At 33.6% G+C, this 23,411-nt stretch overlaps 1 protein-coding gene across 1 annotated transcript in view; it reads left to right on the top strand.

Annotated features, from left to right (window-relative positions):
- LOC123711843 overlaps nt 1-23,411 on the top strand; it is a 31,148-nt gene extending 7,737 nt beyond the window's left edge. The window contains exons 3-8 of the mRNA XM_045664680.1: nt 11,795-11,995; nt 13,341-13,444; nt 14,270-14,473; nt 14,639-14,721; nt 14,796-16,792; nt 16,983-23,411. Coding sequence (XP_045520636.1) covers nt 11,812-11,995; nt 13,341-13,444; nt 14,270-14,473; nt 14,639-14,721; nt 14,796-16,792; nt 16,983-18,853 — 4,443 coding nt within the window. The 5' untranslated portion in view covers nt 11,795-11,811 and the 3' untranslated portion in view covers nt 18,854-23,411. The remainder of the gene's footprint in view (nt 1-11,794; nt 11,996-13,340; nt 13,445-14,269; nt 14,474-14,638; nt 14,722-14,795; nt 16,793-16,982) is intronic.

Here is a 23,411-nt window from a genome sequence, read left to right as displayed (position 1 = left end):
AAAAATTGGTAATAGAGTTTTAAAATCTGTGGAAAGTTCAAGGTCTCAGTAATATACAAGCTTTGTAACAGTGACATGCACACAGAGCATCTAAAAAGTAATTTGGTCTAGTCTGAAATTTCGCGAATCACTTTTCCCAAGACATTCAAAGACTTTGCGCGCCGTTTATTTTTAGCCAAAACAACGACATAAACACAAGATTAAAGCAGTTAAAAATCACCTTATAGGTTTAGAAAATTATACATATGGAGAAGGAACAAAGGCCACGTGCTACTTAGTATAATTGACGGTGTATACTTTCATTGCAAAATTTCTATTCTAAACAATTGAAGGCGTTAAACGTACAATAAAGTCCTTGGTATCTATTGGACAATCAGTTTACTCCCATTTGACTTTGAGTTTGACAGTTTCGAATTTATATAAAGAACTCACGTCATAACTCTGCCCGTTTGGGGTTACCGGACTTTACTATGAAACATAATCTTATATGACGTCACGGCCCACCTTCATTGATAAGGTGACCGATGGGTTTACATCGATAAAGAACGTGAATGGACTCATGTGGGCTATATCCCAAAGAGTGATGTAATTCTTTCAATCTTTTCTGAGCTCCAAGCGCTTTTTCTTAATCCGCTTTAAGTATTCCAATTTCGATATTACATAAAATGTTTACGATTTTTTTGACATTATAAAACAAAATATAGTACACATTGATCGACTTAAAATGGCGAAATCTTATCTATATATATATAAATGAATCCCTATCTCTCTTGGTCACGGCATCAGGCGTGAACGGCTGGACCGATTTCGCTAATACTTTTTTTGTTGTGTTTGTTAGTTGTCAAGAGAAGGTTCTTATAAAATAAAAACATAAGAAAATTGCAATTTATAAGCTTTAAGAATACTTTTGTTTCGTTTTTTTTTAGTGCACTTTGCAATTTAAACTTTTTTTCATGTAACCTTATGGCGTTTGACATAACATTGACAGAATGCGTGCTGCAAATATCGCCAAAGGATTTAAGATAAATGAATAACGTTTAAAAAAAATGCTTCGATCGGACTTATATAAAAACATAAAATAATTACAGTCGCTAATTGTTTGTGGCATTAATCTTGAAAATCCATGTATTTCACATGGCCAGTTATATGTCGCCTGTTTCCATGTGGGAATACCAACAAAACTATTTTTATACGCGCCAGAAAAAGCAAATAAAGAATGTATCTTTAAGCTTAATACTATATAAACACTTCGTTTCTGAAATAATTCTTAGTGACTATACCAATTCGAAATTAATATTCATAGTTAAGACAGGACAACGTCTGTTGGATTCGCTATTATATTATAAAACAACTATCTATAGGTCACCTTTATTTTGGTTTGAAAATCAATAGAGTCGGCGTCTAAGCGTTTAAAACTCAAGACGTCCAGTTCATACATGGAAATTAACTATGGCTATAATTAAGGTAGTTTTTGCCACATACCACATACATTATGACTGAGGAACCAGCTGCCCACTGAATTATTTCCGACCAATTGAATTTTGGGTCCTACAAGAAAAGAGCGTACCAAATTTAAAAGGCCGGCAATGCATTTGCGAGCCCTCTGAAAATGTGAGTCTCCATATCACTTAACGTGAGATGAGCCTCCTACCCGTTTGCCCCGTTATATACATAAAAAAACTAAGCGTATCTTCAAAATCTGATTTTTAATATTTTTCTTCCATCTCAGCTAAAATATCCTGTTTTATGTAATTATTCCGATTCATCGATCATAAGCCAACTTCTGTAAAAATAGTCCATTGTATCCTTAACCGCAATAAGTTAAAATTAAACTTACGAAACTTCATAAATAACAATAAGTAAGAAATAATTCGTTATGACCTAAATATGTTGAACGATCTACAAAGTTTGTACAGATTTCTGGAAGGTTTCCAAACATCAAACTAATCTACATAGTGTGCTATATCTTGTGAAGTATATATACCTTAAATGTATGATGGATAGCTATTTTCCAGCTAACATAGCTGGAAAAGCGGAAATATTATTTTCATGTATGTTTGTTGGTGAACTCTTCATAGAACTTTAAGAAACCCGGGCAAACTTTATTCCATATCAGTCATAATTGGTTTCAAATAAATAAAAAGAAAATTAAAACAGAATGCCACCCAGCCCTAGGACAGTCTTTCGCTTAACAATACATGTACAATCGTACATGCAATCTTTAAACTAAAATTATGTTTCGTCTCATTCTATCAAATTATGTTGAAGTTAGGGTGAAAAGGGACAGATGACAAAATAATCTTCAATTATAACTTAATTAATAACTAAAATGAGCAGTGTTAGCCTAATGGTTTCAGCGTGCGACTCTCATCCCTGAGGTCGTAGGTTTGATCCCCGGCTGTGCACCAATGGATTTTCTTTCTATGTGTATATTAGGTAATTCAAAAATATATCACAAATATGAAACTATGAATATATAAAGTATTTTTAGAAAAACTTACTTTGGTTCTTACTGATTTGACAGAATAAAAAATATCAAAACATAAGCTACTTTTTGACTCATCGGGAGAAAGAAGTATAGCAGTGTAAGTACTAAAACCAATCTAACTAAATCCAAGGCTAGTAACATTTAATTTTTAAAAATGTGTGCGTATACTACTTACTGTACACGCGTAAGAAGTGAAACTTCTTTATGACCTTATTTTTCAAAAAAAGATCTACTATATGCATCTTTACAGAAATTGGTTAAATAAAGTTCAATTAGATAAAGTTTAACAAAAGGCTTTTATTATCATAGACATGAATACAAATAATACAATTATTTCATTTTACCTTATTACTACTAAGATTATTACAGAATTTTATTAATTGTAATATAATTATTACTATCATTGTGAAACGACATACTATCCCTACTCCGCTGGAGAAAGTTGTCTTCGAATCAACCGTGGTAGGGACAAGGAAAAGATGGCGCGTAACGGCAAAATGTGACGCGTAACCGAAAAATGTGACCGTATTTTTTTTCAACGCCGATAAAGAACTTTCACTTCCAAAACCGTCTCACATTAGTACTCACTTGACACTTAACACAGTGTATACTTGAATAATTTATATTTTATGGATATTATTGGATATAGTATTTATTTGTTATGAGTATAATGAATAAAATACATAGGAAGTCAATAAAATTCCCAAGAAGTGAATGTGGATCAGTGGGAGAGAGGTCACCGCAATGCGCGTGCGGGAACCGCCGTTCGTTCACCCGCGGGCCATCTGCAGCAGTGTACTGCATCCTACTATAGCCCTAATGCCCGGCAATTGTCATTTATAATAACCTACACATTAAAAGTCAAACAAATTACACGCAACGTCTTTATTAGGACAAATATATAAATGTGCGACCACAAATGTATTGGAAGGACGGCCTTTTCAAAATTGCTGGCATATATTGGCTCCTGGTGGCTCGTGTAAGAGACGGCTTCTTCATAACGTCCTTTGTCATGTATTCTTTGTCAACTTGTAACTGATATTTATTTCAATAAATATGTAATAGACATATAGAACTTTTTTGTAGGTCTTCTATAAAGCTGTAGTACATCACTTTGCTTTACTGTCAACTAGTTTCCAGAATGTATGCTACATAGAGATTTTCATTGGTAATTTTTTTACACCTTATCGAAGTTTTCATTTGGCTTCCTAATTTTTTTGTTTGTAAGAAACATTTACGTATATTACAATCTTAAATAATATAGCGTTCTATTGGTAAAATAATTTTAAAAATCGGTTTAGAAGACCCAGAGATTACCTACAACCTCAATATCTACACCTGTCTATAATATTATTATAGATTAACTATCTCTGATTATAGATCTCTGCTTATTAAAAAGAAAAATAATTTCTGCAAATAACTAATTAGACCTAGCAATAAATTTTAATTGTCTTCCAAGAAATATTGATGGCCATAGATAACCGGGTCGCTGGTTCGATGACTTCCCGATCTAATCATTTTCCTCGTTTAGCTCAGTATAAAGCTATTGGGAGCAGTTTATTAAATTTTCTTCGTTACGGAAATTATATTTTAAAATAGAACCAATAAAAGAAATAGTAGAAAACAAAAGTATTTTTCTTATGCACTATTAAATAGTTTATTTTTTTTTATTCAAACCCAATATAACATTGACAGTACTTTAAAAAAAACTATATAACAGGGGGCAAATGGAGAGAGATCTTACCTGTTGTTACCGATTTATGCTCACATTAGCAGAAGGCTCGCAAGTGCGTTGCTGGGCTTTAAAGAATTGGTATGTCCTTTTATTGAAGGACCCTAAGTCGAATTGTTTCGGAAATACTTCAAGGGGTAGCTGGTTTCCACAATGTGGAAGTGAGCAGCAAAAACAGCCTCCGAACGACTCCTTTGAACTCTCACCATGGTACTGAGTCTTGAAATTACATTCAATTTAAAAAAATAGTTAGGTATCGTAGATACGACAGTTCGGTACCAGTGTATGGTATCATTGTAAAACGTAAGGATATGTTATGTGGTGTTAATTCAACTTCAAAGTGAAAGTTGAGGGAAGAAATTTTTTTTAAAAGTTTCGTACGTTTTTTGTATGCATAGTAGTAAATTGAAACATATATAATGGAGAATACGTGCTGCTATCAAACGACTTTTAAAAGCGTTGTTGAAAGTATTCTGTATTTTGTGTTTGTGTCATTTCAGCGTTACATTAGTTTTGTTTTCTTTTAAATTTTTAGTTATGTTACTCATAATTCAATAAAACAAAATCATATCTGGTAAACAATACATACACTTGTATATATTTTTAATGCCTCTATTTCGGTATAGTAATATTCATTAGAATATTTTTTCAATAAAAATATTACATTTCTTAGTAAATTTTTTTGAAATATACGTTTTACATAACTAGGTAAGTGGTAAGAAACTAATGCGATTTTAAGTCTACGTAAGGATAGTAACTTAAATAAGATTACTGTTATTTTCACACTAACAAACGTATATTGTTCTGTAATAATTAGATTTTCTTTAAGATGTTTCGAATAGAAAACATCTACAATGTTTGTAGACACCTGCGTAGCATCGTAGGCCGTAGCTATCGTAGCATTGACGATATTATAATAGCCTCCGTTTACGTAAGGCTATTTATTTTTAGCTTGTATCGATTGTTGTAGATTATTTGGATTATATATGGTCTAATCCCTAAGTTCAGTCATACATAATATGTAATAGTAGGTGCAAGTGAATCATGGAGACACTTATATAATTGTAAAGTCATTGGATTAAACTTGTGATGACGTGTACTGATTATTACCAGGTAAATCTTATATTTTGCTTAGATTCCTATTAAATACATTAACAAATAAAATAAATACATCAATGGCACTACAACCTTTTTAGGTCTGGGCCTCAGATTTCTGTATCTGTTTCGTGATCACTTGTTATTCTAATAGGCAAGTAGGTGATCAGCCTTCTATGCCTGACACACGCCGTCGCCTTTTTTTGGGTCTAAGGCAAGCCGATTTCCTTCACCGTGTGATCTGTGATAAAAGCGCACATGGAAAGAAAATCCATTGGAGCAGAGCCGGGGATCGAACCTACAACCTCAGGGATGAGAGTCACACGCTGAAGCCACTGGGCCAACACTGCTCTTTATACACATTACTCTTAAATAAAACCTTAAAGTCTTATCATTCTGTAGTAATAATAGTTAAAAATCCACGGGCTTTAAAAAGATACGTTTTATAAGATTGGTCCTTCTGTGCGTGTCTCTGAAATACAAAAAATCGAATGAAGTTTCATGATTGTGAACAAATTCAGGGTATTTCCGGTCATGTTTTTTTCAAGTCGATCCAAATGACTATAGCATAGTATAAAAGCATTGCAGTTATCAAATGAAAGTTACGACCGAAAGTTGAAATGATTTCGTGTCAATGCCATATGCATTGGGAATTCGGAAAAACAATGCAAAAACTGCGTGTTTTGTCACGACAAGCCATCAAAACGAAGTTTATTTTTATCGCAAATGCAACCAAGTGATATTTAAATGAATGAGTGATCGATTTGACTTTTTCAACTGGTTTTGGAATCGAGAAATGATTGCGTTCCCTTCTTTTTGAGACAATTGATTAATTGACTATTGGTTTTTTAATACACTGATGTTTGTCTTTTCATAATTTAATTTGTATTTTGCATCTCCTTTTTATTATATATTTCTTAAAGAAATAGCTAAAAGGTTTAGCCTACTTCACAGGAGACCTGGAAGCTACCTTGGACAAATGATTAGTCTAGCTATTCAAAGGGGGAACGCTGCCAGTACCTTCGGAACCTTGCCTAAAGGGACTCCTTTTAATTATAATATTATATTATATTTTTTAATTTATATAAAGATATGGTCAGCCGTAGATTACAGTGTTAATGTCGGCTTTATCACGTTGTATTCTTACACTGTGTGAGTTAATTTAATTGCACCTAAAAGTTAATTTAATTATTCAGCCGCGGTTGAAACTTTAAGGATAATTATCGCACGCTTGTGTTATAACACTGCATTATCCTTTGAACAAAATCGATATGAAAATCACAAGTACTAAGACTAATTTCAATATTTTCTTCCTTCTCTAATTTAATTTTTATTTAAAATATTATTAAAAGATGCTCTACGATCTTTAAAAAATACTTCAATCATTAAATTAACTTTCTTTTTTGATTTTATAATCAATATTATAATAAATGGTTTCATCAGAATCTTAATTTAGTAATCCATAATTTCGAACTCCTAAATCGATTGTGTCATTTTATAGTGTGTATCTACGGTGCTAATCTAAGCGTTATCAGTGCATAGATCGTTAAGTACGCCAGTAAAGAGGCGAAGGTTTCGACCTGTATTCGTCCTAGTTGCTTTGAGACACTCCCAACGGCAACACGTATCATTAAACTAAGGTGGTTTTAAAACAATTAATAGCATTGTACTTGTCAATGCTACTTGTAGCTTTTATATAAAAATGACAATATGAGCTTTTTTATTATATTGTTCTAAATACAATAATAGTATACAATAAAGTATTTTTATTTAAGTTATTTCTTTTATTATTTCCATATACATAACTAAAAGGTAAGTTTTGAGTCAATAGTCAATGGAGTTGGAGTAGTCAAGAAGGGTTTATACTATTTATTTCTCTAAGAATGATGTATGTGCACTGTATTGGACTACCCATTCGTCTTCCACAATTATTTTTTTACTCCCTCAGATTATAACCTGGTTAAACATTGTTTTATATAATTCTTTATTTAAAGATAACAATTCTAGTTTATGTATTCTACATTTTATATAATTAACTACTTAAAAGACCTATAAACTTGTTTGTCATACTTTAAATGAAAAATAAAAAACACAACACCGAAATACTGCAGAAATCCATCACAATGAATGAATCAAAATCACGTCCTATTTAAACCGTTGAATACGAAAATAATGGTATTTTCAGAAATCATTCATTGCTTACATCTTTTGTATTTCAACAATATGCTAGCGTTTTATAAAAATGCTGACTCTCAGGATATGTGCCAGATGTTGTGGCCCTTTTTTATGTAGCTATTAAAAATATACTGACATTGTAGTAAGAAATAATAATAGTATATTGTTAAATACACAATACAAGCAATGGTGAGACATAGACAAAACGTAAAGGGAGACAGACTAAGAAATGTTTTTCTGAAGAGATGCAGTTTTAATATATGTATATAGATGAGAGCTCTTGATTTTTATCTTGGACTCATTTATCTTGCAAGTCGAAATCCAGCTTTCACCTACAGCAATTTCTTTTCTATTCTCACAGTTCTTAATACATAAAAAAATATAAAAAAATTAAACTAATAACATCGTCGATTTCATGTATAATCTAAACCTTTTAATAACAAATTATGAGATTTTAACTTTTTATTTAAACAACATTTATTTTATTTATTTATTGTATAGTGTTCTTAATATAAAGGAAGTTGATGTGGTGGAAACACAAACTATACACAGTTTTTCTATCCACCAGGACGTCGAACATAATTAAATCATTAACACACATATATATACTAAGGCCAGTGACATATAAACTGTAAATTTATAACAATCAAACCATTCAAACGATTTAAAATTGCACGTAAAACGTCATATACAAATCTAAACACTGACGCGCCATAGATAGCCGATGCAAGAAACCTGTTCTTGTCGAGAATTCTCATTCACTTACAGGATGAGTTCCAATATTCGAATATATTTTAATGACGTATATAGCATAATTTTTGTTATGCATAATTTATAATTGTTTGACTTATGTAGTATTTTTTTAAATTTAAATTTAATATTGTTTCTTGTTTTATTAGTAAGAAGTGTAGCTGGTATCGAGTTTATTAAATTTGGAATGAATCTAATGTTTTTTTCCATATAAATTAATGTATTTGGGTAATAGAAATTTGTTTTTTAATTTTAATTTAATTAATGACATATATCGCTAATTCCAACAGTATAATTTTTGTTCAAAATAGATAACAATTAGTCAGTAGTACAAGGTACATCTTTAAAACAGTTTTTTTGAAAAAAGTAGGTTTATTAGTACAACTAATAAACACGAGTTTTATAAGACATTATGTATGTGTGAATTCGTGAGTGTGTGAATGGGTGTGTGTGTGCAGGTATTTAAGAGTGTAGCTAAGAGTTATTATAAGTCATTATATTATATACATCTTGTTGTATTTATTATTTTATAAAAACCTTACCTAAGTTAATTATAATACAAAATAATTTTTAAATCAAAATGCCAATTAGAAGGTGTACTGATTTAAGAATAATGTGAGAGAGAATGTGTGTAAGGTGTGGGAGTGTATTTGTGTAAGTGAAGCCTTTGTTTTAAAATCGGCTAGATTTTGTAATATTAAACGTCTGATAGTGTGTTAAGGATCCTTGCAAAACTATTTGACACCTCGTTCATCCAGATAGGTCTATGCTTGATGTAAAATTTTACAAGTAGAATTACCCTCTAGTTTGTTGATTAAAAAGAATGTGCGCAGCCTATGGACACCCATTTTAATGGATCGTTGCCTTTGAGGGAGGAGTATACTCTTTAAACAGTTGGAGGTCGTATCTCCCAGGGAATACCCCCACCAGGGGTTCGAGTCAACAATTCGCTAATTCGCAAAAGAAAGTATCTTAGTTATTGTCTTTGGTTAACATAGCTTTTACAGATTGAAAGAAAACAATTTATTAACCGGATTAAAGTGGTCACCGTGACCACGCACGCTGTAAAGCACACGAAACGTCGGAAAAAATTAAAATATAAATTATGTACTTAAATAATTTTAAGTTTATAATAATACAAATAGCTTTAATCCGGTTAAAAAATGGATTTCTTTCAAGTAAGTATCTTGTGTACCGGACCGTGGAAGACTTCCAGCTATGAAGGTGATACGGATGAAATTTTGAATTAATATGGTTCGACGCGGTGTTTATGAATTTGCCTGAACTACTATAAATGAATAATTATAAGGGAAAAATCGAAAAGATATTGAAAGTATTAAAACGGTATAAAGTTACCCTTTCACTTAGATAACGATTTTCCAATGGATTGGTAAGTGATTTTAAGAACAATTCCTCAGAGTTCCCGGGATGAAACTTTAGGTCAGAGCCACCCGTAAATCGGGTCACCGACATTAACTGCGAATAGTGCGAGAGCTAGGGTTGCCAGCTCTTTAAAATATACGTTTACTTTTAAGGTATTTTCCTAAATTCTTACTTCATATTTATAGCTATATTATTAAAACTATTATATTATGATTTTTATTATTCTAACGGGCTTGTGAAAAGCACTTAACACAACTTAACACGCCTTCGACTTTTTGGGACGGCTTCCTCACGATGTTTTCCTTCATCGTACGAGCGAAAATGCCTACTTAGGAATAATACATTGGTGCATAGCTCGGGTATCCATAATACATCTAGCTATATATATATATATATCTACCTAGGATTAGCTATCCTTTCGAGTTGAAGTGAATATGAATAAAACAACTCCGTAATTAATTATTTATCTTTTTAAAATTCCGTAAATTCGCAGAAAAACGAACAAAACAATAGCATTAATCTTACTGTAGGATGTATTTCCACCCGAATCACCTCGACGTCCGTCGTTTCACAACTGAGCGTTTTTTAACTAATTCCACTTAGGGTCCTTTAAAAAAGAGCGTACCAATTCTTAAAAGGCTGGCAACGCACTCGCGAGCCCTTTGGCATTGAGTGTCTATGGACGGCGGTATCAATTAACATCAGGTGAGCCCCTGTTCTATATGAAAAAGTCCCAGATTTGACTAAATATGCTGTCAGAAACAAAATGAACACGTCATCGTTTCGTCTATTGTATAACGTACCCTAGTCTTTTTGCTGCGAAATGTTTGCATTTAATTCGATGATGCATCAAAATATAAAAACCAGTAGGCAACCCTATTTACATGGAACGTCGTAAATCTCGCGCACGACGTGACTACTGTTTCCTCGCAAAATTGAACTTTTTCCTCTAAATGCAGCGATTTCTCGAGTGTTTCAAATGTAACCTGCATTTTTGCAATCAGATTTCGATATTACCTAACCTAGGTAGAAAGTCGGATGTCATCTGCAGTTTCCCGGTTTTGCAATACATTTACAAATATTATATACCATTCTAGCGGATCCGATAGACGTTGTACTGAGCACACGTCTTACAAACAAATAATACCTAATAATGTAAATCATTCTCGACTCCACTCGAACAGACAAAAAATTTCATCAAACTCTGCCGTGACGAAGTTTAAATACATACACATGTACAGAAGATATATACTAGCTTTTTATTTGCTATATAGTTAAATTACTAGATACCGCAGCGCCGTCTGCCGGGCTGATTTGATTACACGTTGAGTAGAATTATATATTTGAAGATAAGTATATATTAGACGAACGTCCCCCAGTTGTTGTAGTATAAAAAAAATCTTAGCTATTTTTTTATATAACAGGGCAAAAGGGTAGAAGGCTCACCTGATGTTGCTCTGAATTAAGGTTACATTGGTTTACAAAATCAATGTATTTCCTGTCCTACCTATGTTGAATGATATATGAGAATCTGGAAATAGACTGTCGTCATGAATTGAAATAATTTTACTGCGGCGTTTCAAATTCTAAAATGTACCTCGGTTTCTGAACACCGAGTTTATAGGTTAGGGTTACATTGTATTGTCTGATAATTTTCATTTTATACCGAACATTTTATATTTTTTGCTTCAACGTTGACGTAACTTCTATAAGTTTTAATATTTTCTAGATTGAACAATTGCAAGAATATATATATAATGTTTCTACTTTGAGTATTCCTTAATTTATTTTTTACTTTCGTGATTCAGGGGTACATTCGTGATGTAGAGTTTATGAATAATTACTTTACATTTACACAATAATTTTTATATGTAACGAGGCAATGTGTACGAGGCTCGCCTGATATAACTCATGCGCCGCAAATAGACACTTACATTGTCAGAGGGCTTGCAAGTGCTTTCCCAGTCTTTTAGGAGTTCGTAGCTTTTTTCTCGAAGGACCCTAAGTTGAATTCGGTTCCGAAATATTATAGATCATTGGGCACGTGGTTCCACATAGTGGTGATACGCGCCAAAAACTGCCTAAAAACACTCGGTAGTTTTTCTATTATACAACAGTGCTAATATTAATAAATATAATGTGATTACAACTATTCGTTTTAATAATTCCAGCTGAGAATAATGCGGTGATGGCGGATGGCGCGGGCGCGGAAGCGAGCGCGGGCGAGAGTGCAGCGCGCGGTGCAGCGCTCGAGCGTGCCTACGTGCACGACGTGTACGACCAGGCGGGCGAAGATGAGCCCAGCGAACGCGCGCCCGCCGTCACTACATTCCTCAAGGAACTGGAACCGGGTGCCCTCGTTTGCGATGTCGGTAAGGGCTCATAAAATGTTTTTATAACGGCAATTTTAAGGATGACTGGAGACTGGAGAGTGTCCATGGGCGGCGGTATATCTTTACATCAGATAAGCCCGCTGCCCGTTTGCAGTTCTATAAAAAAATACTTCTTGATATATTTAGTTAATATTTAAAACGCTGATGTCGTAATCTCGAAATTATGTACGAACAATGTTGAAATCTGAATGTATTGGACGTGACGTTACCTTACATTTTGTAGTGTGTTTTTGTTTGTATTAATTTGAATTGATAAGATTAGGCAAGTATAACTCACAAAAGTAAAAGGCCTTAATTTTTAACATCCTACCTCTGATGTAAATAGATTTTAATACGTTGTTTGCAGAGTACAAATACTAGTACATTATCATTTCCATTTGATAAAATATACTCAAAGAAATACTTCGCAGGCTAATAATATATAGTACAATTCCCAATTAACTGTTTCCTAAATATCTCTTTATACACCTACGCGGCTTTGTATATAATGTAAACGTATAATTAGCATGCAGTTTTCAACGAAATGAGGTAAGTGTCACAACGTGGGAGGTTACAAAGATCGCTACTTGGTAATGTGATACACCCTAGAGCTACATTATTATCATTTTTAGGTAAAATAATAGAAAAAGGCCACTTTTAAACTGTTTCGAGAAATTTGCTCGACTCATATAAAAATGAAGAAATATTTTAAACATCACAAAATAAATGTCTTCTAGTCGAGACTGCTATCTATGGTTACATTTATACAAACCACAGTTTCCTGTCTAGCATTGTCTGCGTTCTAATTTTAAAAACTATTATTGGATGTGTAACCACAGTTTATAATACGGCACGGGACTTGGGAAAACGTGTACTTTATAACTGATTAAAAATGAAAAATTACGGTCGGCTTGGTCTTATATATTTATAACCTCATCATGCATGCATATCTGTAGTATATATTACACATCTATATCAGTATATAGTATACATTCTGCAAGTTATCTTTTCTAAAATTATGCTAATCATAAATATTAATTAAATAAAATACATAAATAAAAATATTACATTTCCAATTTTAAATTTTAAAAACAAAAATCACTCTATTTTTTTAAACATTGCATTTGGTAATAGATAGGCACTTAACGATGCTTTTTTTTTAAATTGTTCGCCCCACTACAAATCAATCCATCTCTGGACAAGTAGGGTATTCTGTTATATGCGCAAAAAATTCGAATGAGAGGTGCCTGAACTCCTAGGTTGATTTTTGCAGACGGAATTTGGAGCTTAGTTTAAAAGCTGGTCAAAATATTACATTCAATTGTATTGTATTGTATGATTTCAGGTTGTGGAAATGGAAAATACCTGAGTGTGAACCCCTCTGTCTTCGCAGTGGGTGGAGACAGATGTACCAGACTATCGACGCAAGCGCACCAACCTAACAATGAGGTAGGTTAAAAGTTAAACTCACTATTAACCACTAAGTTCACTTAGATTAATTTTTAATTTTAATTAATAACAGAACAATAAATCCTTAATTTTTATACCTAGTACCTTACCTACCTTATAGCCATAAGTTCTGTTAGAAATAAATAAATAAATATTTTATTCGAAATAGCCACTTTTGGCATTAGACTAGACTACTTATGTATGTCGCAGTAAAGTGGTAAAATCAGAGAGTTAATTGAATCCCTAGACAGTTAATTAAATGTCGATATTCTTATATATATATTCTTCTCTAATCAAGTCGCTAAAGTTCCGTCAGGCAAGTGAGTGAACGAAATGTGTTTCCTAAACGTTCCTTGGCAACAAGACTAACCTAACCTATACATTTGTCTATTTATTATATTTTTCTAAAAAAACATCCATATGCGTAAGGTTAGAAGTTCCATCCAGAAGTTCTGATTTCATCTGCTTGTGGTGTGGCATATGGTTATTTTTCTTTTTCTTACCGTTTTGTCCGGAAAATATTAACATCTGATCATAGAGAGCTAAAAGCGAATATTAGTAGAAAACCAATTAATTAAATAATACATTAATAACTAATTAGGAAGGGGCAAATATATTGGTAAGTACGAAATAGTTCTGATCTTGACGTGGAACACAGAATACAGCGAACGTGGAATAAATATTGTTGCCAACAAGAAATATTCGAAAGCGGTATGCCACTCATGCTTAAAATCTTGGTTATGAATACCCTACGTTACCCACGCTTGTCAAATGAGTATTTACCCTAAAAGAAGTATATAAAGTAGCAGTATCTTTCTTTGACAGGTTGTTGTATGCGACAACCTCAGTCTACCGTTCCGTGATGAGTCATTCGATGCGGTGCTCTCTATTGCCGTGGTCCACCATTTTGCAACAGTGGAAAGGAGAGCCATGGCACTACGAGAGCTTGCCAGAATCACCAGGATCGGTGGTCGACTGCTTCTAACTGTGTGGGCTATGGAGCATGAGGGAAGGAACTTCCATTCACAGGTGCGTAGCGTGCGTGTAGATTTGTTGCTCATGTTAGGTTTTAACTATAATTATTATGTTGTCCTATTTCATTGTATTATTTTTCATTAAATTTTATTGTATTACTTTGGAAGTTGACATATAGAATATATTAATCGACAAAGTCTAATAATATTTATTTTTTAGGATGTTCTGATACCTTGGCATAGACCTGTTACGTTATGTCCTCCACCACCAGCACCACGGTTCCTTTCCGTAGAACATGATCAGTAAGTATTACTAGGTGAAATATTTGTTTAATATGCGTATTTCAACGTTTACATTTATGAATAAATATTTTCAGAAGTACAGAGCCGTGGAAAAGTCACGATGGCTCGCCTGGATCATCATCTTTGTCATCTCCAAATGAAACTTGTTATTCATTTGTAAGAAGAGCGTTACAAAGGATAGCAGGTCGACGATCCTTTCTTCCATCTTGGAATCTTGGATCGAGGGTAAACCTAAGAGCTTGTCCTCGTGGTCAACTGGAACCACCGGCAGCTGATCTACCTATTGAATTACGAAGATTAGATGAAGTTCTACCTCCAAGATTGATAGCACAACGTTCAGAGACATCTACACTAAAGTCTAGAAGTCTCACCGATATCGCAGATGTAGAACGACATGCCATGGTTAGATCAAGGTCGAGTCTCCCAAGTCTCGGTGGAGAAGGGCACGAACTACCAACAATACAACTACCTCCGACTGACGTACCAGAACAACGAAAAAAGCCGAAGTTAGTCAAACAAAAAAAATCAATTAATGAAGATGACGCAGAAGAAGATTTAGATAAACCAACGGACATGAAAAGCCTTGTCGAAGAGATGCCTAATTTCAAAGTTCATACGTATAAAGCGCAATCGAGAAAACCAGGCGTTTTCAAGCAAACATCCCTAAACGAAGAACTTATGTCAGTGGAAAGGTTACGGGAGAAAGAACGCTTAAGAAAAAATATACAGAAGCAAGCTTCACTGAATGAAGAATATTTATTTCGAAGGCCTGGAACATTTAACTCTATTCGTGATTCAATATTTTCGACATCAGCCACTACTGCAAAGAAGTTTCAATCACTTAAAAATGGTCTTACAAGTAAATTTAAAACTTCTACAACGAATATAGATAAAGTAACTGTTTTTGTCAGAATGTTGCAAGGTTGGAAAAATCATGGCCCTGCTCCTGAGGTCCCTACAACACCAAGCGATACCAATTCAAATAGTGAGAAAACTTGCCCTGAAAGGAGACATTCCAGAGAAGATGGTTCAGATTCATCAAAAGACAGCAGCTTACAAAGTGATACAAGTGTCGATTCCGAAGACAGTTTTGCTTCAGTTATTTATGTACCAAAGGCTGATGGTAGCAGCGATCCTTTATCACCAACCCCTTTATCTCCAGGTCCAACATCACCAAGATTAAAAGTATCTTCAGTACCTACTTCGCCTAGGATGAAGAATTCCCCTGGCTTACCTTCACCGAGAATTAAACAGTCATTTCCTTTAATAAGACCACCATCTTCACCTAATGCTGTACAAGCAGCTGCTAATTTTAATAAAATACTGGTGGCTCAATACAGCCTAAAAAATTATTCTACCACCAATAATGCCCCTGTTATTTGTATAAAGCCCCAATCAAAGAGCCAACCCAATTCTCCACCAAAACCTGAGGACGAAACCAAAATTATAAGTACTGCAATTGAAACTTTGCCCTTACTTAATAAAACTATACCAATTTCAGTCCCAGAAATATATGAAGAAATTGATCCAATACCTCCTATCAAAGAAGAAGAAGAATGTATTGAAACTCCTTCTGAAGTGACCAAGGAACTTATAGCAGAAATAAATAAAGACATTGAAGAGATCCAAAAGCTGACATTAGAAACAAATGATCTCAAGCCTCGCATACTTCAAGATACAAAGCCATATCCCAAAATAACTCTTCAAACTGTTGCTGAATTACCAGAGATACCGCAGTACAAACCTAAAGATAAATCACCTATATCTGATGTATTAGACTCAAGACACGCAGATAAAAAGCGAAAAGAGAGAATAAGGCAAATAAAAGAAATGTTAAATAAAGGGATTCCTTCAATAAGTATAAGTCGACGGCCACCGTTTCCAATTGTACGAACGACAGGAAAATCGGAACCAATTGCCAAGAGTCATCCAAAACTTATGTCCTTAGAACTATTTAATCCTGCCGTTGATGACATGGACAGCGATTCCAGTGGAGTGTCTTCTCCAGATTCAGTTGATAGCGTAATCAGTGTAATACCCGAAGAATTGCGCAAAATGGCGATGGAAAAAGGTAAGTTCTACGAAGTAGTTTTAATTAAATTAGTTCATTAAGGTTTTTGCGGGGTTGTTTTGCTACTATATCAATGAATCTACGCAGTATTATCTTTTTAGATCATATTGTGGACAAGGGCATTAGAACTCCTTTCAAACAATAATTTTTACAACAATTAAACAACAATTTTTGAAAATTTTATTTTTAGATTTGTCTACTTCCGAATTAGAAGTAAAGAAAGGTGAGCCAGCTTCCGATAAAATTACGGCCAACATAAGTAGTTCACCAAATCTTTTAGATGCTGTAGCTGAAGTGGCACAATCATTGGATGAAACATGTGGAACGGTTATTCAATCAAGTCCTAGAACTAAACGGAAAAATTTTGAAAAAGTAGAGAGTTCTGATACAATGGCCATAGTTCAAGGAGCTTCAAGTAGTAGCAGCAGTAGTAATTGGAGTTTAAATAAACTTTCGCCAGGAGATTTGAGGCTATTAGAAGATAAATCTCGATCACAGTCACATACAAGTTCAAGTGGAAGTTCTTCTAGCTTAGAACGACTTTCGCCAGGTAGACGGTCAAAAGACCGATCCCCAAAGCTAGGAAGTACAAGTAATTCAACGTGGAGCTTAAACAGGCTATCGCCAAACAGACCAGAAGGCCGTTCACTTGACGAGAATTACACAAAGAATCATCGCAGTCCAACACGTTTACCTTACGATTCAATATCAATATCCAGCACAGACTCAGAGAAGTCAATTTCCAAATCCGATAGTTTCAACAGAATTCAAGCTAACGAACCTTTAGTCACTTGTAAATCTGACATGATAGCTAAGGATGAAGATTGGGTAGATCAAGACCGGAGTCAACACTTAACTGAATTTGCTGAAAAACTAAGTGAAAAACTTTTACAGGAAATTGATCAATATTCAAAACGCATTAGCGAAGAAGACTTTGATCTTCCGAGCAGTAGCAGTAGCGAAAAAAGTATATCCTTAAGACTGAAACGGGAAGAGGAAGACAGAAACACTCAAAAGATATTAGATGAGCTGTCGGATAGTCTACAGCATCTTGAAGATCCTTGCCTAACCAAGAGTGAAAAAGGGAATGAAAGCCATAGTATAGGAAAAATATGTGAAAAAACTAAATATGTTACTTGTTTACAAGACACACAAGAAGTTGATATTAATAAATTATTTCCTAAATGTTCAACAAAAACTAAAAGCAAGAAGAGATCCAAAGACGTAGACCCAATCATAAACAAATACAGAGAACTCAAGAAAACTATGAAAGTGACAAGTGAAGAGGATATATTTTTAAATAATTGTGCCAATATTCAATACAACGTAAAACCCATAACAGACGAGAAACTCCCGGATACGATAGAATTCAAAAATCCTGACGATGACAGTGCAATCTCCTCCAGCAATGGTAATCCTGAGATAACAATTGACTCTGGGGCTTATGATACAAGTCAATCACTGGAAACTGGATATTCACTGGAGTCAGAAATCAGCGTGGACTCCCTCTGTACTAGTACTGATAAAAGGTCTTCGTTGAAAGTGGGACAGTCAACAGACTCTAGCGACTTGGACAAAATGGAAATAAGTCCTGAATCCATAACTTCTCGTTCAAGCACAAGCACCGCGCCCTTAAAATCTGGCTTCTCCATCGAATCAAGTGATACTTCCGCTGGATGTGACTGGAGTCGTAGAGACAAGACGGGAAGTACTGCTTCATTGGGTTGTGCTAGTTTGGCTTCCCTGCCTTCCTGTAGTGAATGCTCTAAGGAGAGAAAGTTTTTGGAAATGCGGTCGTCATCAGAAGACACCGCAACAATGCCAGTGGTACCTCCACGTTTGCCGCATGCCCCACTCTTGCCCTCACTGAGCGACGGCTCTGACAGCCTCCCGTCAGAAGGGGGAGCCGTAACCTATCATCGATATTATCATGTCTTTAAAAAAGGAGAGCTTGATCAATTAATTGAAAAGTACGTAGAAAGTCTTCACGTAGTATCTTCATATTATGATCAGGCGAGCTGGTGCGTTATTGCTGAAAAAGTACAAGTGTGGACTATTTAAGTGTAATCGTTGTACAAAATATTAATGGATATTATATCCAATTGTGTATAACTTAGTAAGTTCTCTCAAACTGTACAGTGAAGAATAAATCCAAGTGACCTTACGGACTCTAATGAGCGTATAATTTTGGATAATCGGAGCTTTGAAGTGTACACTTACAAATGCCAAAAGCGAGGCTTTTGATTTAAATATATAATAGACATTAATCTATATAAATAACTGTTATTACTAATGTAATCGTATTTACTCGCCCTCTTCAGAGGCTACCAAACTCTTAAGGGCCTTTAGGACTCGCATAAAATGAAAACTAAGAGCTTTAAATAGTGAAAAAAATAATTATAATATATTATATACTTCAGAGGCTCAAATAATGTAAGCTGCTTATAGCTTATCTATCGTTCTATCGATCAAGTTCACCTGCAGTGTAGTCGTTTATATCGTTCTTCAAGACGTTATTGTTCGATTGTGCTAAATTATTCTATGACAATAAATCAATTTATTTAAATATAACATATCCATACGAATTACTATCGAAACATAGTTTTTTTTAGTTTTGAACAATGGTATAAATATTTGAATCTAAAAATCGTATTTTCAGTATTGTAATCAGAGCTGGCCTCGCTGTTAAATTTGTACTTATTCTGCGTAATGACTTACTTCCAAACCTAATCAATATTAAATTGTTACTTGTACGTTAATTAAAAGTCATAGTTAAGTCGTCATGTAAACATCATTTGTTTCCACAACCGTTTTTGTTTTCACACTACATATGATTGTCAATATACGAGATAAAAGCTACGTTCGTCACAAGATATATATAACGAAGAATAAAAAAGCACTCTAATAACGAAATATTTTCGACTACTTTTGCAAATACTTGAAAGTACAAATACTCATAAGTGTACTTGGGATTGGATTTGTGTAAACCGTTCATTTTGATATACATTTTTATGTAGATTCATTTCAAGAGTATTGATAAGTACGAATTGTATATTATTTTTAATAGATTATTTGTATGCGAATCTACTAGACAAAATGTTCATTGCTATGCTCATAATAACACCGGGGCTGAAGGTCTAAAGAAGAGATCCGAAGTTGTTTAAAAATAACAATATTAAAGAAAATTTTCAATATGCTTTTTCTATTTTAAGTTGCAACAGTGAGATACGCTGTCAAAACTTAGCACGAACATCAACTTCCGGGAGCTCTGAATACATTTAGGCCCAGTAATAGCCAAGAGTAATGAAGATCAGACGTAACTCTGAACAGTCTGTCTAGTAGAAATGTTATCTCAGCCAAACTGGCATTGCTTATGCGTTTAGTACAGCATGTTAATTAATTTCATTGTAAATATCGCTCTAAGGAATGTATTACAGTAATTATGTTATCAGAATCAGTGAGATTAAACTTAATTTAATTAGACAAATAAGGCTGTATATTTAATAATTACATACTTGCAAATACCATTACATCACAGGCAATGATGGACATATCGCGATTTAGTTTGATTATTAGGATAAAAAGGAAGCAATGTGGCATGAATCTCACGTAATCATTGAATGTACAGCTACTTAGAGAAATACTTTTAGTAAATAAGTAGTGATAAGAAAGGATGAAAGCACAAGATAATAAAGTCCAAAGATTATTTTAAATTGTCACAGTTTTCTGAATGCCACGACATTTTTTATACTGATACGTTTGTCTTGTGAATGGGTTTGGGAAGTCTAAGTCATGTAGGTTACGTTTGATTCTCGTATATATTCACGATATTGGAAATATAAAAATTCTTTATACTAATATGGTATTTTTTATGTAAAGAATGTTTGGGATACATTAAAGGATCTGCCGTCTTAAGAAAAACTCCCGTGCTAATAAGCCAGTTCCGACCCATACACATTGTCAAACATCATATGTACTGAAGTTTATCTACTGTAATGTTAAATTTTGCTATAAGAAAAATAAAAATAGCTCTTTATATGATAGTAAAGCCTTTATTTGTTTTTTATGACCGTCGATTTAAATATGAAGCCGATACACGAAAATATGCTGTATTATCATGAATATTGGTATAGAAGTAGATGAGAATACACTAACTGGCTCTTACTTTTACTAACGGAGAACATAAAAATAACTAGTAAAATACGAGAATCAAGTCGGAAGCCTGGTATTAAAAACATACCCATCTTTTGTTAATGGACACAGATTGACATACATCTGCCGCTTGTGTATTTTACATTATGTTGCGCTTGGGCATTAGGTATTATTGTTTTATTTTTAAATTCATAAGACTTATATTTTTTATAATAGCTTGAATTGTACCTTGATTACGTTTTTACTGTGTGACTTAAAGGAAGGTATTATTTTAAATATGCTATCAGTCAAATCATTAAAAATAATTCATAATACGCAACTTTTCTGTCGTACGTTTGAACTTTGATTCTAGGATGACATTCTTCCTTGATATACCGAAGTCATATGCTGCATTATGTTTAAACTAAGTTGTGTCTCTGAACACGACACTGACACTTAAAGACATTTCAGGTAGTGGGAACATAAAACGAAATAGGAAACGAAGGTGCGTTTTTTGTGATTGGTTAACAATATCTCAATACGTGTTGTGATTGGCAAGTTTGATTATTCACAATGGAAAAGTTTCGTCTTTCGTCTCACGCTTTACTCGCACTTAGGCCAGCCTTTACCTTCCTTTAGGTATTTATATTTAACGCATATCAATGGCTATCTCATATAAATATCACTAATTATTTTTGTAACATTTCATACAGGGTGAACTTTCATAGCTAATTGCACGTAGATCATAATAAAATAATCCTTTTCTCCATGTGACCAAACCGCTGTTCTTCTTATCAACGTACGATACTCTTTACCATCTCGAAAACATAATCCAAAAATTCAATTTTTAAAGTGATAAGGATAATAAAATTATAAGTAGCTGATTGAGGCGTATATTTTACTATACATACATTGATTGGCGCTGGAATGTTTCAAGCTACGCGTATATAAATGATAATGATTACTCAACCTATTTTGTTTAATTTGAAGCCTCGACATGAAACTCAACTTTTTATTAAAGGATTATATTTATATATATTTTTGACAATTATTCTAATAATTGTCATTAATATACTAGTTGGTTACATACTTGTAATATGTTGGATGATATAGCGTCTAAATATTTAACATTTAATTGTTGTTGTAAAATGAGTTCGCTGTGTTTTTATATTTTATGATGTACGATTATATTACATTTGATTGTACCAATAAAGCTGACTTTAATTAGTGCCAGCAACCAATGTGGTTCATAGTTTAAGCATTCCAGCGTCGGCACTCTATCACTTCCGTTGTAGTCAGAATAACTATTGGGATTGAAAGAGTGCCGCAGTAATTGACGGTACTTCAATTAAGCAGAGTATTTAAATTCAAAGTCTTTACTAGACCAATATCAGCCTTACTTAAGAATAGATCTTATTCCTATTAGTAATAACACGTTGAGACGGGGCAACAGTATCAATGTTATTTTTTCTCTAAATCCCGTATAAATACAGGTTTCGGAATTCTGGTGTCATCGAGGTTTTTTTTTAATTGTTTTAAAAAAACTTTTTATCATCGTTTAAAATTATATGAAATAAGCGATATGTTACATTGCAATGATACTTCGTAGATTCTCTATTGAAACTGGGACACCTATTATGCATTATACAGAATATGACGAATGACCCTAGAATGACGCTTCCTCGTTTATGACCAAGCCTTACAGTCAGTCTAAGTTTTATTTCTGATTTTAATGAATTAATGATAATGTGATCTGGATGGACTAGGACAATTTGAAGTTCTCTTCTTGATCATTTCATATTGGCTTGTCTGTGATATGAATAATGTTAATACTGGCACGATTATCTCAAATATTATTTCATCAAATATAGATAAAATACCGTATATTTAAGAAGAGCATTAGGCAATTTGTAATATATTCAATGAGTATTGGCCCGAGTCTGCCACAACTACTTTCAAGATAGTTCCTTTTGATTTTAAAAGAGCGCACGTTGCGCAAAATTTAGTTTTAATTTTCATAAAATCCACATGTAATATAAGACAATGCTAGAAAATGTTATTAATGTGTGCTTTTTTTGGTACCATTAATACCACAAAACAGAACCAATATTGGTTGGAATGTCAAAGCTGATGTTTCCATTGGTCTTATTAATCTTAAAATTACGCGCGGGTTTCATAACATCGTAATAATCGTCAGTGCTACGAGTCGTAGACATTGCTACGAGCCGTAGGCAATGCGACGAAACGTAGTTGTTGCTGAGTCGTAGACACAGCTACGTGCGTCAAATGATTTTAGAGCTGGGAGGTCTTTTATATTTCAGAACTATCTCTTCTTAAGTAACGAAATGCATCAATAGATAGATAATTTAGTTATAGCTCACATCCTTTCATAGAATTACATTATTATCGAAAATATTGTGATATTTTAATTTAAATCCATGTATATGCACAGTTTGAATTTTAAATAAAAATTTTCTCACAATGTAAT

Source organism: Pieris brassicae, chromosome 1 (assembly GCF_905147105.1).
Source record: "Pieris brassicae chromosome 1, ilPieBrab1.1, whole genome shotgun sequence".
Classification (NCBI taxonomy): Eukaryota; Metazoa; Arthropoda; class Insecta; order Lepidoptera; family Pieridae; genus Pieris; species Pieris brassicae.
Note: the sequence above shows the minus strand (reverse complement) of the source record. Positions and strands in the feature narration are given on the sequence as shown.